The 18363-nt window shown below is 33.3% G+C and overlaps 2 protein-coding genes across 7 annotated transcripts in view; one reads left to right on the top strand and one right to left on the bottom strand.

Moving 5' to 3' along the window:
- LOC119080701 (ankyrin repeat domain-containing protein SOWAHB) overlaps positions 1-9682 on the bottom strand; it is an 86826-nt gene extending 77144 nt beyond the window's left edge. For all 6 annotated transcript variants that reach the window (XR_005088368.1, XR_005088369.1, XM_037189158.1 and 3 more), the window contains exons 1-2: positions 9531-9682; positions 8271-8956 (exon numbers count right to left, since the gene is read on the bottom strand). Coding sequence is in view for 4 of the 6 variants with exons in the window: in XM_037189158.1 (XP_037045053.1) it covers positions 8271-8956; positions 9531-9657 (813 nt within the window). In the remaining 2 variants the exon portion in view is untranslated. The remainder of the gene's footprint in view (positions 1-8270; positions 8957-9530) is intronic.
- Positions 9683-9949: 267 nt separating this feature from the next.
- The window catches only part of LOC119080687 (homeobox protein araucan), a 75479-nt gene continuing 67065 nt past the window's right edge, over positions 9950-18363 (top strand). Inside the window, exon 1 of the mRNA XM_037189125.1 lies at positions 9950-9973. Within this exon, the coding sequence (XP_037045020.1) occupies positions 9956-9973 (18 nt within the window). The 5' untranslated portion in view covers positions 9950-9955. The remainder of the gene's footprint in view (positions 9974-18363) is intronic.

Raw genomic sequence — 18363 nt, 5'->3', positions numbered from 1 at the left:
ATAAATAAAATGGAAATGACAAAAATGAACTGAGTACTTAAGTCTAAAGTCACTCTCAGCATATAGTTTTCTATAGAAATACTCTTTTATGGACTCAGACTTGACAGCTCTGTGACAGAGTACCTGTTCAAAACAGAGAAATGATAACAGATGGCATTGTTTCCTGTGGGGTGGAAGCAACGCCATCTGTTATCATTTCATTGGTTCCGAACGATCCCAGCGGGATTGATCATTAAACTTGAATGCGTTCAAGTTCGCGGGATAGCGATGCACTCATGAGTTTTATTTTATTAACATTAAGGAATACTCAATTTAATTTCTTGTGTGGTTAACGTTCTACAGTTTCATCTCTACCACAACGTTTCATATTATGTTGTCAACAAAAGAAATACAAAGTGAGTCGTTTCACCCACATGCGGGGCCTATTTTAAGGAATATAATTTCCAAAAATTTCCAAAATTTCAAAAAAATTCTTAAAATTTCCAAATTTTGTTTTCTGTTAGATCTCATTCCAAAGTAATCAGTTAAGCTCAAAGACATGAAAAACACCTAAAAAGGCAGTAAAAACAACATTTACGATGCAATCTGTTGTGTTTTTAGATAAAATGACGAAAAGTGATGGAAAAATTTAGGAATTTTAGGAAATTTAATTTCCTTAAAATAGGTCCTGCCCACATGTACCTGTGGATTGTAAAAAATAGAAAGTAGTATGAAATTATGTGGAACGAATAGAACGAATGAAACAAGTGAAATCCTGGAAAAGTAAAATCTTATTTCGGGTTTACTTTACTGGAACAACATATTATGTAAAGATATGAAGGCCCCTCCTTTTGAGTGAAGCTGACTTTGACTGACTGACTGATATTTTTATAGATTGATCCTGCTCAAAGCAGCTTTTTGTCTTATTTTGTCACAAATTGTTCGCTCCTTTTATTTTATTGAAAATCAATTTCCAGAATAAACAATGGGAATGGGAACTCATTTTCAAAACGTATTTTTTGCCTACGACTTGAATAAAAATTAAACTCGTCTGAATACGGCTCTCGCTTGGCTCTGGCCGCAGAGCTAACATCGTTGAGATTTTCTAGATTATAAGCCTTTTTTAGAACATAAATCTTCTGAAAGTTGGCCCCATTTGCTCATCGATAAGGTATGCATGTGATTACGCAAAGTTCACACTCATTGTATTTTTTTCTAGCATAGACAGCATAGACAGAAATAAATCACACATAAAACTCTTTTTGGAATAAATCACAGATAATTTTCCATTAACGAACTTAACCCGAGTGTCAGTACTTATCGAACAAAAAAGTTTTGGGAAAGCTGACGAAATTTACTCTGTATTATAAGGAGACTATCATATAAACAGATAATCTGGTAGTTTTTTTTTTTTTTTGGAAACCTGTTGAGGATTTTAAGCGACGAGACGAAAATTCTTTTGGGAATATCTCAGAGATCTCGCGTTCGTTATAGCCCATTAGCTTTTAGAAACGGCTAAAGTCGGAGAAATATAGATTTCGGGATTTTTAGAGATATAATCGTTTCTCTAATTGTCTCAATTGTCATTTAAAATAACATGCGAAATGAGAGAATACAGAAAAACGATGAAAACGATTGTATCTCTTAAAATCCCGAAATCTACATTTCTCCGACTGTAATCATCTGTTATCGACAGCAGTGATGAAAGTAAGTTACTTAATAAGCTTATACACAGTGAAATAGATGGTTAAATAAATGAAGTAAATGATTTTGTGTTGAACCCAAACTCCAAAGTAATAACAAAAGAAGTAACACAGTACGATTCCTTCTTACGTTTCAATTTTAAAGATGTAAACAAATGAATATAGTCCAGTTACTACATTCTGCACTATCCTGTTTGTTTGCTTGAAACATATTTTAAACACAAAGAGAGGCCCGATAATCACATAAACCACACAATGATAGGGGGTGTTTTTAAACTCTAGATGACTTTGCAGAGCCTAAGTGTCTTCAGCAAACAATAAGATATTGAACAAGTTTTTATGCAGTTGATCGCTGACACCTTCAAAAGATGATTCTTTTATTAATACATAATTGTTTGCTGAAGACACTTATGCTCTAGAACCTTTTCCATACTCCAAATAGATTTTTTAAAAAATCGCTTGGCTCCCCACTCTGGTCTAGGGGACACACAATTTAATTTAACAGCCACTTACTATGACGATCACTAACCTCATTAATAGTTTTCCCTAAAAAAAATCACCAAACCCACTAACCATGAATATTGGCTGAGAAACAACAGACTCTGCTCTTGCTCCAATAATTTGCTGGTGAAAAAAAATGTATGAGGACATTCATATTAAGTTTAACAATTTTAAACATCAATTCAGAGCATTAAGGAACATTATTAACAACAAAAACGCTTCATTGGATCATGTCCAAAATAAACATTAAAAATAATAAAAGCAATAAAAATAATTTTACTAGAGTGTTTTACACGTTGAACGTGTACAATTTTGTTATTTCGAACACTTGAACACCCATTTCGTATATTTATATATGTGAAGTGCGGTAGATTTAAAGATATCCCCCCAATAAAAATGAAGTGTGAGAAACACAAGCGATTCTATGTTCTTGAAGGTTTTTCAAACGAAAATTTCCAAACAAAAGCATAACAAAAACAATTTTAAAAAGACAAGAAATCTTCGCTTTTATATCCGAAAAGACGTACTTACAATGCTCTTTTTTGGTATTATAACGTTCGGAACATGCATATAACTAATCGGATCCAAGCAATGTATAAATACAAAACAGAGTACCTAAATACAGCAACAAAAAAACTGTAACATGCATGATGAAAAGTTTATTATTATTTTTGGTGGAACGGAGAACGGAACACACACACACCTCACTAATATGTCTTTGCATGTCAATTTGTTCTAAAATTGGCCGTTTTTCGTTGATAGGCGGGTGTCATGTTCGGTAAAGGACCATAATTCAAAAAATCACACGCGTTTTGTCAAATATTTGATGGATTCATCTGTTTTACTGTTTCGAATGATACACACACGAAATGGATAAAAATAAGTGTAACACGAACGCTAAAAATGCGTTAGATTTGTTTGATTTTATATTGCTTTCTGTTTATTCACCGTCGTTGTGAGTATTAAAAATGTTAAAATTGGAAAATAAAGGAATTTATCATCTTTCATATACACCAAAATAACAACAACCATCAACAAAAACATTTTAGTGGTTCTTCGTGTACTTACGGGAAATTATTCACCGTTCCTTTTTTTATATTATTGTTTTGTTTAATTTTGGATAGTTGCGATGCAATAAATTATCTAAAACTGACTTATGTGACAGTTTGTTGTATTACCCAAATAAAAGACTTTTATTTCATGCATTGGGTCATAAAAGGGAATTACAACGCCATAAATAAATAAAGAAGAAGAAAAAAGATGTATTATTGCGCCTGTGAAAATTTATTACACCACGAAGAGGATACACGAAATGTACATGGCAATTTTTGAAGAATTGCTTTCTTACGTTTTTATTCATTAAGTAAGACTTAAAGTGACATCACATCATTTCTTAATACGCCATAAGGTCACGAGCAAAACAAACAAACCTCGAAATGAACCGTCGTCATCCGAAAGATATTTCGTTTCAGTTCCTCTTTCCGAATAAAAAAAATCACACAAATTTTCATTCATAAAAAGTCTCAACGATCAACCATCATCATGTGAATTTCTATCAAAAAAAGCACACAGACAAATTGAATAATAAAACTATTAGTGTCTCATCTTTCATCTTGGTTAAATTTATACAGATATACCATGTATACCTGTACCATAAACATAAATTTAAATAAAATTTCACAAATAACCACATTGATTGATCTTGGGAAAATGTTCAAACAATAATCATGTTCTGTAAAATGATGTGATACCTGGCAAACGAAATGGGAATACACTTTGTACGGTGCACAATCGTTTCACTATTTTTATTGTGTTTGGTAATGACTTTACAAAGTCGATTCGGCATAAAATTTTATGTTATCAATAAGTTAGTGAGACAGAACACATTGTACGAAGTTATTTTATTGACCAATTCAAGTATGTTGTTGCATTGAATGGAAAAGCGTGTTTTTGTAAATAATTGATAAGAATACTGTACGAATAGGCATCAATTTCAAACAAGAAATTGCAGATAAGTACTCACTAGGGCGATTCAGTTGCTGAGGCCCAAGTCAGACATTGCAAATTTTGTTTTTAATTTTCTCAGGAATTGTTCAAAGGCTTAGAGGTTTAAGGTTTCGTTGTCGAAAAGCATACAAACCTGCGACACAACGTTTCATATATCATTACATCATTTAAAGGCTCATACAGTAAAGTCAACTAAATTTGTGTCATCTGTTCTGTTTCACCAACGGGTCCACTTGTATAAACACAGTACTTTGCTACGTGTATTATATGGGTGACACACTTCGCCACGCGTGTCTTAGCATCTGCATCTTGTACTTTTGTTCGCGTCGGTGGTGATTTCCAGTAAATGATCAAATTTTTATTTCTTGCACAAAACGAAGAAACTTATCAAAAACAAGTAATCATCTGTTATCGATAGCAACGACAAAAATAAGCGATGACCTACGATTAATAAAGTTTTATATAGTGAAATTAGTGATAAAACAAATGAAGTAAAAGATTCTATACGGAACATTTAGCACAGTAACAATAGAAGTAACAGATTTTATGCTGCAAAAACTGTACGGGTATTTCATGTTCTCGAAAGGAGCGGCCTCGAACCATTTATCAATCGTAGAATATAAAGTACCCTTTACAGTTCTTGTAGCATAAAATACTATTCCTGAAAGGGTAAGAGACGAGATCGAAAGATCGGATAAATTGAAGATTGCAACAGCAAACGGACTAATAGACTACACAATCAACGGGTAAAGTATAAAAGCGAAAAGGGTGGGCAGGGGAGGAATTGGTAAATGGATAGATTGGTAGAAATGAAAGTTTCTCTGGACAAAATTATGTTATGTGAGCCAATAATTTACCCATCAAAGCAAAATTGAATTGAATGCAGAAATCCGGAAGATATGATTTAAAGTTGTTGTCCAATCTTTGACTGTGATGGAGGTGTATCCTGAGAATACTGATAGCCATAGTAGATGTTTGTTGATTTTATTTACGATGCTTAAATTGTGTGGAAATTGGTTTATTCACGAGAAATGATGATCATGTGCAACAAAGTACTACTTGGTGATATACGCTTTAAGGTGAGTTCACAGCGGGAGCCATATACCTTTTAAATATTTTGTCACAGTCCTAACATTACGGCAAAACTCATAATAATTTATTGAACATGGTCTTGCGTCTTACTTATTCATTCATAATTCATTAAAAACAAAAAACAAAAATAAAATCCAAAATATATTGCACACACAATTCGAAGGTAAATTAATGATTAAAATCTAAACAAATGAAAACAAAGTAAAAACACACACAATAAAAGACACCAACAACCAACGAAAGAAAACGGAAAAATGTATTTGCTCTGATGGCAAACGAATTGTGGAAACATTTAACAAAACCATTCGCACATGGTGAGCTCGCGGTCGGGAATTGAATGTTTAATTAAAAAATTGTAAAAATTTTCTACATATATGGTTATTTCTGGAATAGCCAGGAATGTCTACACAATAATGTGTTTGTTTTAAAATGATGGTGAACTCTTTCGCATTGGCAATGTAATGTAAACGAAAAAAGATTAAAACACAAAACATCATTCAGCGTTCTATATATTCGTAATAAAAAAAAAACATAAACATAAACATAATGGCACCCAGACACCATATAATATTACATATAAACATTAGGTGGCGGTAGAAAACAACAGAGTAAAATTGTCCATATTTTAATGAATAAAAACCGAATGACCACGTTTGCCGCATTTTAGTGGTAGCCCACGCAAATGTGGCTGATAATGCGGCATTGGAAAATATAAATATTCTTCGATCATAATTTTTAACCGATTTTTATGTTTTGGTAACTTCGATTTATTAACATGGTCAACAGCAACCAGAGAATCCATTTTTTTTAGTTCGTTCTGAAAATTTGAACGATTAATTAAACAGTGGTCGCTGTGCAAAGAGGTAATTTGTTCACTAATCGAATTAAAACAGAGATGAACCAAACGTGCCTTGAAAGCAGGACCTATTACAGGACAATTTTCAAAAATTTTAAGAAATATCAAAAAATTTTATTGTTTGAGAATTTCAAGAATTTAATTTCTTGAATCTTCAAACTCTTAAATTTTAGAATTTCGAGTATTTGACAGAATTTTCAGGAATTTGTCGCATTTTTAGAATTTAAATTCTTGCAAATTGTAAATTCGAGAATTTCAAAGAATCAGGCCCATCTGGATGGGAAGGGAAGGGATTGACCAATATTGATTTTGGACTTAGAACTTTAATTGAACTTGAACTTGAACTTGAACTTGCAAAGCCAACAATGACTGGTTGATGTTAACAAAAACGAAATTTTAACTGAACCAATGAAACTCAACATGAAAATCTATTTTGTATCTGATTCTACGTCTCGTTCAAGGTTCTCCCAGTTTTCTGTAATTTTTACTCTAATTACTCTAAAGACCGTCCAGTTAAAATAACATTCAAAAATCAAGTTTTGGTTGTTCTTAACTTGTGAATTTTCTTTCACTTTAACACCCTGCGAAAACTAATTTACGTGTGAACTTTGTTACGCTTACTGTAGCTTTAAACACTTATCATTTTATGCTATATTACGAACGATACAGAAATACGAACAATACAGAAATACAACAGGACAATCATAAAGAGAATATTTTAGAAATTTCCAACTTTAACATTAAAACTGTGAAGAACGAAGTATCTTTTCACGGAAAACTTTTCAAAGATTGACAACAACAGCTGTTGGTTATATTTGTCGAAATTTAGACTTTAAATGTGTTGATGACGCAAAAGTTTTAAAGTCGGAAGACAAATTTATTTACTTAAACATTCAGCTTTTTGCTTGAATACGGTACATCCAGCTCTGTGGAAGTTGAATAGCACAATCGAACATGTTTACAAAATAGTTGAAATCATATTGTCGGTCGGTCTAGCTATTTGAATCGATTTCAGGAATGTTTTTTAAGAGTAACGTTTGCAGCTATCTTTGCATTACTAGAATCTACTTCCAGATTTTTTAAATCGTTGCGCTTTTAAGTTATCTGGAGCAACGTATATAAACAAAGAAGGTAAAACATACACACGCAACTCTATTTTCAGATGGATTTGAATGTAGACTTAGGATTTCAATAGAATTTACACAGTCAATGTTGCCATACTTTTTCCAACATTTGATGAACATATCCCATCCTTTCATTTCATTAATACTATTGAAGTTATAGGCGATTCACTCGAATTCAACGGAAAGTAGGATGCCGTAAGTTTTATGAACGATGTGATGTGATCTTTCGTAGAACAGCCACCCACCTGTTATCGAGATCAAGGTCAGAAATAAGCTATTAACTTACGTCTACGAGATATTATATAGCGCTAAATCACTCGAAGTAAAAGATTTGATTTAAGGGAAATCTTCGGGCAATGTATACATACACTGTCTGTAACCGAGGTAAATAATATTGAAAAGACGTGACCTAATGAAAATGTTGTTCATAAAAACGATTACCGATTGTGAAAATGGAGATTTTTTTTCTAAAGAATATTGCATCTCATCGAATTGTAACAGTCACCTCAATAACTGGAAAACATTATGCAAAAGCAGTGTGAACCACGCATACAATACCACCAGTTACACATTCATTCCACAAGTGTACGAAGAAGCTCAAAAATTTCACAAATAAATTTAACAAAGCGTAAAACTAGCCTCATAAATAACGACTTATTGTTCTGACTGACAAGAAGTTTAATATCAATTGAATAATGGTGAATGAAATGATGAATCAGTTGTGTGTTGATTTGTGATGGAGTGATATAAGCACATTGAAATATGAACAAAAAATTAAATCATCCAGATGAGAGACCGTAAGGAAAACGGTTGATTTGGAACGAGAAATAAAAAGAAAAGAGTCGAAGATTTATACTGAATGGAATTATTAAAAGATATCACATCGCAACTTCATCGGCAGATATCATCTGAAAATGCCGTGAAAACACTTTGCATTGTTTACTAAATGCAAGGCAGAATAAATCATTACGAAAATTTATTAGAAAAATATGGAATTAATTCACTCACTTTTTCCGGCTTCTTTTTAGTCGGCGGCGATGTAACTTTGGCCTCCTCCTCGGACGCTATTCTATTGAATTTTTTCGTTGCCTCAGCTACGCTGATCTGTTTCTCCAACGTATTAGAACGGGATGAACTTTTCGAACTGGTTTCGATCGAAGCATTTTCCTTGTTCTCTTCAGCCTTTTCGTCGGATACTTGTTCGTTAATTTTCTCCGCATTGCTACGTTTCCGCGGCGGTAATACTGGTGGCGGCGGAGAATTTTCGATCACATCTTTCACAACTTCAACACTTTGTTTATCATCTTCACTTTGACCGATACCGAAAGAACTTAACGCGTATTTGAACTCATCGACGCAGTCCTTATATTGCTCTTTAGTTTCACTAGCAAGACCCGGAATTTTAACTTCTGGAGGTGGTTTATATGGTGGCGGTTCACGGAAGGGAGAATCAGGCGCACCAAATTGTGAAGAAAGTGACGTACCGACGACGGATGAATCATGTTCTGAAATTGTCGATCGAGATCCTGGACTGTTTGCAAAGTCCGATTGAGACAGTGACAGCAGGCTGAGATTATCTTCGGCTGGGCATTCGTTGATGTATTTCTTGCGGAGAATTAAGTACTTATCTTTTCCCTCATTTTTAATAGTTGACAATATGTTCACGTACGTTTTAAACTGTTTGCGGGCTTCAGCTGAAAGAGAATGGTAGCAGGGTTGAACGTAAGAACATTTAATGGGCACAACGATCAAATTGTTTTAGAACATTTCGTCAAAATCTATAGCAAAATCACTCCTTTAAAATTAAAAAATCGTGAGAGTGTTATTTACGTACAGTTTGAATTAAGAAGTGGTGCTAGGCACAGCCTTACTTCCAGAGACAATTCAATGAAGTATATTGAGAAAACAACAACGACAACAACAATAGACTGTCAATTTTTGACAGAAGTTAACGAATAACTATTGTCCCAAAATCCTCTTGTTCACAATTCGTTTGCACTGCATACGCTTCTATTTCAGTCGCTTTATCTAACAACTTTATTGCCTCAAATTATACTGAAATTATGTATTTCTACCGTATTTATGTAATCCAGAATCAAATCATAAACAAACCAAACACGCAACAAGTTGGTTAACAAAACAATACGAAAGTCATAGACGAATGTCGCATAAACGGTGTATGAATGTATTGGTGTGTCGTATGATTGAATCATGAAAACATTAACTATATTTGCCTTAAAATCATACAATCCGATGCTTTCGGCTTACCTTGGGTGTTGGGATTTGTTAAAAACTTCTTAAAGTACTTCACTAACTCATGATTGGTCACTTTACCACCTTTAATTAACATAAAATTCCGTATTTCGGACAGAGACAATTCACACGGAACAGACATTGTTGACGTTTTAAAAGTTTCACTGAACTGAAATTGCACTGAAAAATCATGTTGGTGAGGTTTGGAGATGGATTCTACGCTGTTATATTTTTGTAAATGTGTCAGAACGAATGTACTAAACGGTTTGAAATGTGTGTGATTTGTTTGTTCGTTGGAAAAAAAAAATGGAAATATAATTTGAGTTATTTTATGGATTAAATTTTTACAAATATTGATGACAAAAACAACGATACAAGTGTAAATGTTTATAAATAAGTGTTGAAATAAATATAAATACAAGAAGTATTCCAGGATTTACATGTTCACGATGTCACAGGTAAGCTGATAAATAAATTGATGGAATGAATGTCGTACATAGCTTAAAATAGTTATTTGCATAGGAAATTTCGTGAGTTGTACATTCAAAAGTGCCTAAAATAAACCGTTCAAAGTGCATTAGATATGAAATAGTTATTTGGATCACAAGGGACGATATTAAAGAAATGCAACCGTGCGCGAGAGTTGCTGCCCGCGCACGGTTGAATTTCTTTACTTTCGTCCCTTGTGATCCAAAAAAAAGTTTCATGTAAGCTTCTACGGAATCTTATTTTTTGCTTGTTATGCAAAATGAAGCATCCATTACACGAAAATATGATGATTAACCGTGGATTTACATAGCAACGTAAAAGTGACAGATGCAATGTTTTTTAAATACTGCAACCCGAAATTTCATTCATAAAATTAAAATTATGAATGAAATTTCGAGTTGCCATATGAGAAAATTTTTGCATCTGTCACTTTTACGTTGCTATGTAAATCCACAGTAACTTCTTATAAGTTGGGCTTATGGCTTTGAAAGTTTTTACTATTTTACAAACTAGAAACGGAAAGCGTTTTTGGGTCTGTTCTAAGGTTATTTGAACTGTTAAAGCATCAACCATCGGCCAAAAAATATTTTGACAAATTGTTCGCGAAAGCGTTGAGGTCAAGGTAAATATATATTTACCTTGGTTGAGGTTACGGATTTTCAAAAATTGTTTTTACGATGGAACAAACCATAGCACAGTAGCAGAGCTGTGAACAAACCTATCATGCCAGGGTACTGACTTCGGAGTACAATCACAACACATATTTTCTTAATTGCACTCTATCTCATTTCTAAGCAGCTTACCCGAGAACGTATAAAAAAAATTCATGTATGACACCCAAATTATGTCGAAATGAGTTTTTTTTAAGCAAAAATTCGAAAGAAACCGTAAGAGAATATTTTTTTAGACCCGTACGAAGTACTGGGGTCTTATAGGTTTACGCATACGTTTGTAACACGTCGAATTGGACTCCCTGAGTAAGGGGAAACCTATTGTGGTTGTCCAGAGATGCCAAATCAGCAAGAAAAAAAATGTCCGTCTGTCCGTCCGTCCGTCCGTCCGTCTGTCTGTCTGCACGATAACTTGAGTAAAACGCATCCGATTTTGAAAATTCTTTTTTTCCCCGTTTGGTAATGTCAAAAGACAGGCTAAGTTCGAAGATGAGTGATTTTGGATCGCCCCCTCCTGAGCTGGGGCCCAATAAGTGCTTTACGGTTTTTCGAAGATATCTCCGGACATTTAAACGCTATACTCGCAAATGATACATCGAATGAAAGATATTTACAATACCGATCGACAAAAAAAAAGTTTATGGAAATCGGATGACCGACTTGTGAGTTAGACCCCTTGGTGTGAAACAGGCACAGGGCGGCAAGCAGTTTTTGCTTGTAGGTCGGCCAAATTTGAACATATTTCGTTCTTTTTAGCTTTATTAGATAGGTATTGACCGTACCATGAAGTTCATGAAATTATGTTCACCGGAGCGTGAGCTAGGTCTCTTGGAGTGAGCTCTTATCTGGCTACTCGGCCGTACAGTGAACGTGGAGTATTTTGACAATATCTCGAGTAAATTTTGACCGAATTTCATGAATTTTTTTTTTGTTTGAAAGGTATTAATAAATGCGAAGCGTCAGTATTATTTCCGGTCTCATAACAAAATGGCTGCCGGCGGCCATATTGGATTTTAGTAAAAGTGAAATATCTTGGGGAAAATGGTACTTAGAGAGTTTCTGTTAACATGGAAATAATTTGTTATGTGTGTGGGGTTTCAGGGATTACATATATGTACATCTATATATATACCTATATACAGCTATATTGAGCTATATACAGGCATATAGAGCTATATAATAGCATATATTCCTCTGTGAAAGTTTATTTATAGTGAAATATAGGTAAATAAAGCGGTATATAGCTGTTTAAATAGGAATTTATGAAATTTGACTTCGTACGGGGCTGTCTATATTGCCTCCGGCAATTTATTTGTATATGATAACAAGGCAAAGAGTGGATAATGTAAGTGATTTTAATGGCTTTTGACACGAATAGGTGTTTCGTACGGGTCGGCGTTAGCTATGTTTGTATTTTGCACTTCAAGCATTAGTGGTACTCCAAATAGAGTACGGAAACTAGACAGTGTATCACACAAATTAAGCATGAGTTGTACTAAAAAAATAGAGTACTGAAACTATAGGCAGTGTATCACAAAAATTTTAGCAATGTAAAAAAAATGGAGAAAATTTTCATGTAAAATAGTACTATATTTGACAGAGTCACTCGAAGCACTTTTGCTTGAAGTGCGTTGATGGAAGACGATAGGCCTCCGACCTATATTTGACATCCGTTTTGTGTTATCGGTGTGAGAGAGCTGCTATGGCTTAAAACCTACTATTCAGGGCCTAATATTTGTGAAAAGGTTCACAAAGTTTCACAAATGTTTAACAAATGTTTCACAAAAATTTCTCTTTATGGTTGCGAACTATTTGAGTATGTGATTTCTCATCGGAGTATCATTTTTCAGGTCGGCTACGGGTTTTTTTTATGCACAAAAGTTTCCAGCGAGTGGATTGAAATGGACTTTTGAAGAAGGTTGCAAAAAATATTTGACTTTCCAAAATTTTACGACTTTTGAAGTAGTTGCAAGTTCTTTTTGCGAATTTTGAAAAAACTTTTGTAGCTCCTTCAGTCTGGTGGATTGAAACAGTTATTTGCGTATATGCAATGCACTTCCAGCAAAAGTGATCCTAGTCGACAGTTGTCAAATAGAGTACTATTTTGTATGAAATGGTATTTGACAGTTGTGTGACATATTGTCAAGTTTCAGTACCCTATTTAGAGTACCACTTATGCTTGAAGTGCGCTGGTATATGTTTTGTACGATTGATTTTAAGCAATTTCGCTTGTTCAGTCATCTAAAACAGATACTTAAAAACAAACATGCAACAGAACGAAAACGCGAGTGAAATCTTAAAGCTCCCTCGGCCCTGAAACAAACTGTTAGGAAACATCTAGATCCTAAGAAGTAAAAGCTTCAATAATCATATTCGTGATATGCTTGTTATCTGTAAATGGTAAACTACAACACACCAATTATACATTATATGTTCCCGACGTTCTTCTATCATAACTCACAGCCTACAATGCACAAAAAAAAGTTTAAACAAGTGAAATTCATTCCACGGATATAATTTATGAAAATTTAATTTATTCGATTGAACACATTTATGCTAAATTCGGAAATATAATGTAGATTAATTGCCTATCATTGCTCGTGAGTGGTATGTAAACTGATCGCTATAAAATAATCATTTAATTTAGTTGTTCGAAATAAATATGTAACATATTCTAAAGATGTATGTAGACAAGAAAGCCAAACTAGAAAAGCTTTATTATGATCGTTTATGAAACATATCCGGGAACTCATTGCTTATATTGTTGTTCTCTGCAATATTCTTCCTTGTTGTTGTTCATAGTTTATAGATCATAGTTTTTAACCTTTCAAAGACTGCAATGAGGCATGAATATTTGGTCTGTTACTTCTTTTGATATTTTTAACAGATCGGTGCCAGATCTTTTATTTCATTATTTTAAACAAATGTCTTGCTTTTTTTACAACTATAATAGCATTTATTCCAGGAAAATAAAGGAGTTAAATGTGCTGTGTAAGAGCACATCAGCCAGTTCTCATCGTTTAATGTCATTGCCGTCGACAACAGATGGTATATCGTCCTTAATCTCGTCCTTAATCGAATTTTTCGTGATGCAGTGATATCTAAGTTTGTACCAATTCTCCTGGCGATCACTCAAAATTAGTCATTACTCCGATCAATTCAATATTATTGGCAGAATAATTTGTCCAGCAATATTAAAATAATTTAATTAAGTGAAACCAGGCTGTACAAACAGGAAAATTGATTTACTGTTTATAAAATACGCCCAATTAGCTTGCAAAAAACCATAAACGTTTCATTCAATATGAATGGGAAATGAAATGAAATTATTTTTAAATTCCCAATGCAATGTGTTATCTGTATGTACAGTAAAACATTACATAGATATATGGTCAGCATTTCTATTAAATATTTTTATTGGAATTTAATTCAATACATTCGTATACTAAATAATAATTAAACCATCAAGAAAACAGGAATTCTTTCGTCAATCGGTACAATTTCCAACCTTTCTCACATTTCATTAAAATATTAAATTACATAATTAAATACGGGCACCTTTCGAAAGATAATGTCGTTAAACGGGATTGCGTTGGTTCTTTAATTTTAGTGAATAAAAAAAGCAACTGAGAAAAATAGTAAAATCATTTATGGAAGCCGAAGGCAAAAGGTTGTTCAGGTGTATTTACGAAAAAGGATCAAATTAAAGTCACAACACTCACAACATTATGTCAAATTTGGAAGTTATATTATTTATATGAAATTGATTTGGGTTTTTGAGAAGGGTGACGAATTTCAAAAACTTTACTTTTTTATTAAATAATTAACGAAGTGAAGTGGAAATTTGTCTTGATATTTTCGATTCCTTCGCTCTGCTTGCTCGAATTATTTATGGAGAGATTAGAAAAGTATTGAATGTCACCAAACATATCTCATGAAAGGCTTCAAAAGGTTGTCCAAAGCAACCATTTATTTTTAAATCCTAAGACTTTGAATAATGGTGATATGTATGTTTTTGTTTGAAAATAATGTCTCCCCGCTTTCCTGATAGTATACTAAGGCGTAATAAGAAAATGAAATTCTATAATGGTGGGTGGAAAGGCTCAATCCCAGAGTTTTCTTGTCATGACATTTCATTCATAACGGAAATATTAAATATTGAAAATTCGTCTGAATCTGTCGGGCGTCATTCATCGACGTCGAATCTCATTTTTAATTTATCATAATTTTCTATTTCCAATGATTTAGTAAGTTTTCCTTTATGCCACAAAGAATTCACCAAAAAAAATCTACTTTTTATTTAGCATGTCCGAAGTCTTAATTAGATCTTATTAAGTCAATTTGTGTTTCAGAGCGATTACTATTTTTCGAACTCCAAAACTCCGAATGAAATAAGAAAAATTAATTTCGAATTGAGTTCGAGTGTTCTGATAAAAAATTTGGCCTGCTTCAATAAAAAAACCTTGATTTAATCTTGCATGAACGATTAATAATCTGTCATCAGCAGCAAAGACAAAAGTAAGTTGTGACCTTAGCTCTAAGTTTGGTCGTATAATAGCCAAATATATGCTAAAACTTATTGAAGTACAAGATTTTTGATCAAATATAGCAAACAAAAGAAGTAACAGATTCAATTATTGTGATCAATTATTGTAAAAGGTTAAATTTAAGAAGAAAAACCGCGAAGCACTTACTTCAACTCACGAAACGATTTAATTACCCGCATCTGCTGAAATCGAGTATGTATTGTTGGAGTGCTCTTCTTGAGACGAGTTACATATGTATTTTTTTGATGAATCAAATATAAGTTTCGTTGCCTTGCGGTCAGAAAATGAGGTTGGGAAGGTTGTATAACGAGCTGAAGGCGAGTACTATTGTACGTACTATTGTTTGACGATATTATGGGAAGTCGCACCATTAAATCTTCGAAACAACTGACCACAATCCAACAACAGACAGTTGTTAACATCCTTTTTAAAACAGCGAATTGTATTCTTTGTTCAGATTCACTTTTTCGAATTATTCGAATTGATAACTTTCAGCATAATCATATTTTATCTAAATGCATAAATGCATAATGGACGCATATTAAATCCTCATTATATATACAACGGTAGCACCACAGCACAGCCGTCACTATACGACCTAACAAAATAATTTTATTAAATAAAATACGAAAATTGCACAATAAACTAAACACTTGTATAATTAAATGAAATGGTAAATAAATAGCAAAATAAATTTGTCGGTTTTAATTGAAAATTTCCAAATTCATTTTCCCATTTATATGCAGCATAGAGAGATGCATTGGAAGGCGGACACCATATCCACCCTAAACAATTGGCCAGTTTTCGACTGATGAATTATTACAATCATCCCGGTTTTATTACCTTTGGCGGTTTTGTTCTGGGCCGATCTGTTCAGTTCGAATTACTTTTGGTATATGGTGAAAAGATATAGATATATTTCATGTGTATGTGTGTTCGCATATTAGCGCTGTTCATTGGGGAGATGTTTGCTATTTCGACATTTATTTGATGTGCTTATTGTCTGTACCCCAGTACCCATTTGTGCCTCGTTTCATTTTTTTTTGTAGGATATGTGATGAATTGTACTACATATACCTATTAACAACACAGCCAATTCATATTTCCATTTATTACGTTCGCTTACAAGAGTTGTATACTATTGTAAAATCTTCACAACCTCATTATAATTAATAAAAAATTCCTTGATCATACAGTGTGAATTGCATCAACTCTAATTAGAGTAACTGCATTTTACAAATTTATTTAATCAGCAAATGAAAACATTTAAACGAAACACATAATGCCCTATACTTTCCAACTATGTACACGGTTTAAGTATAACAAATAAAATATAGGATGGTGGTAACCCAAAGATATGTAAAATTAAACATTAATTCCGTTGCAATTAGCCGTGTCAGATAATTTATCATTGCGCTATAAATATCATTTGAATCGAAACAAAATAGTTAGATTCATAGGATGATGCCAATTATATGCTTAGTGTTAATGTCAAATTGGATGACACTAAATTATGGTTGGGGATTTCGAGTGAATTTCAGATTTGGGTTAGGCGTTATATATATTTAAGCTTGTTTGATCAGCGGTCGAGTGGTAATAAGAGAGGAGACCAATAGATTGCCATTCGGACAAACTTTAATTGCTGCACATACATAAACGAAATTGATTTTAATTTACATGTTGTGGTCAGTTATAACGAAAACGTATAGTACACAAATTGAAACAATAACAATTTAAAAATACAAGTTAGAGCTTACAACACACTAATTTTTATCGGATTAACCTTTCACCACTGACAATTATAATAATCGACTCAGTTACTTCTTTCGATCTGAATATTTTCAAGACATTGAGATACACTCTTTTACTTCATTTGTTTTAACATTTATTTTACTATGTAAAAGAATACTATTTAAAGCTCATTACTTGTTATTGTCGTCGTTATCGATAACATATGACATGACTCTTAAATTTGATATTTTTTTACCATACTGATAAACTTTGATAAACTTTTTTTCCACTGAAAGGTAGTAAAAAGTTATGAATCTTTCGACGTATTCTCTAAAGGCCTTTTCAGTTTTCGACAATATTTTCCGAACCATATGGCCGATTTACTTATATTGGGATGTATCGAATTTTGCGAATTTTGAGGTTCACCATAGCCTGAGTGCGGAAAACGTAGATCATAGAAAACTGTGTCCAGGCATGGGCTTGATGAATCCAGTGGAGCCCGGGAAGAAGTCCACCGGACGACTTTAACATTCCGATGGTCATAACTCGGAAAGTTGAAAGTATTTTTGAAAGCTTGGTTCTAGCGGAATGTAGAGCGTTGAAAACTCTACAGAATTGTTGAAGAAACCGATGGTCCGAAAGGTGCCACTACCGAGATTGCCTAAAATCAAAAATGTGACATTTTGGATTTTGACTTATATTTCCTGAGAGACAAAGGATTATGTTTAGCTTGTGGTAAGAGGTGGTAGGGGAGGTTGAGCACTAATAGTACTAATGTCCCGGGCAGCAATCACTTGAAACCACCTTTTCAAAATTTTTGAATGGACTTTTTAAGAGTACCCACGTCGCCTGTGAAGCCAGTGAAGACACTGCAACCGATGCTATCGCGAACCTCGAAATTAGCAAAATTCGATACGCCCTAATTTATACCCAACCCATATAATTCAATATTTTGCCAAGTGAGCTAGATAAAATGATACAGACAATCAGGCAACGCTTTTTATCACCAAGTTTACCAAAAAACAAGGAGAAATAATATTCGTTAAAGTAGCAATGTTTCAATTGTTCAATTTAGATGTAGATGTTCAGTAAAAAAAGAGGTTCATAAAGAACCAATTCGTAGAAATACTGCAAGTTCTTCGAAATGGTTTAGACACAATATGGCTTTTAATGTATTTCATTAACTGAAGTATGTTTAAAAAAAATTATTTCAGTTTGGTGGTCTAAACGTTTTATACAAATCCCGACGAATTCATGCAAGTAACGAAAATAAACCCATACATTTTTGGAATTTAATGAGGTTGACAATTCACATACTTTTTTCTGAAATGAAATTTAAAATAAAAAAAATATTTTCGGTTGAATTTTATGTTAATTTGCCAAGAACCAAGTCAATTAGTACGAAATAAA

This window comes from Bradysia coprophila, unplaced genomic scaffold, assembly GCF_014529535.1.
Source record: "Bradysia coprophila strain Holo2 unplaced genomic scaffold, BU_Bcop_v1 contig_350, whole genome shotgun sequence".
Classification (NCBI taxonomy): domain Eukaryota; kingdom Metazoa; phylum Arthropoda; class Insecta; order Diptera; family Sciaridae; genus Bradysia; species Bradysia coprophila.
This window is presented reverse-complemented; position numbering and strand designations above follow the sequence as displayed.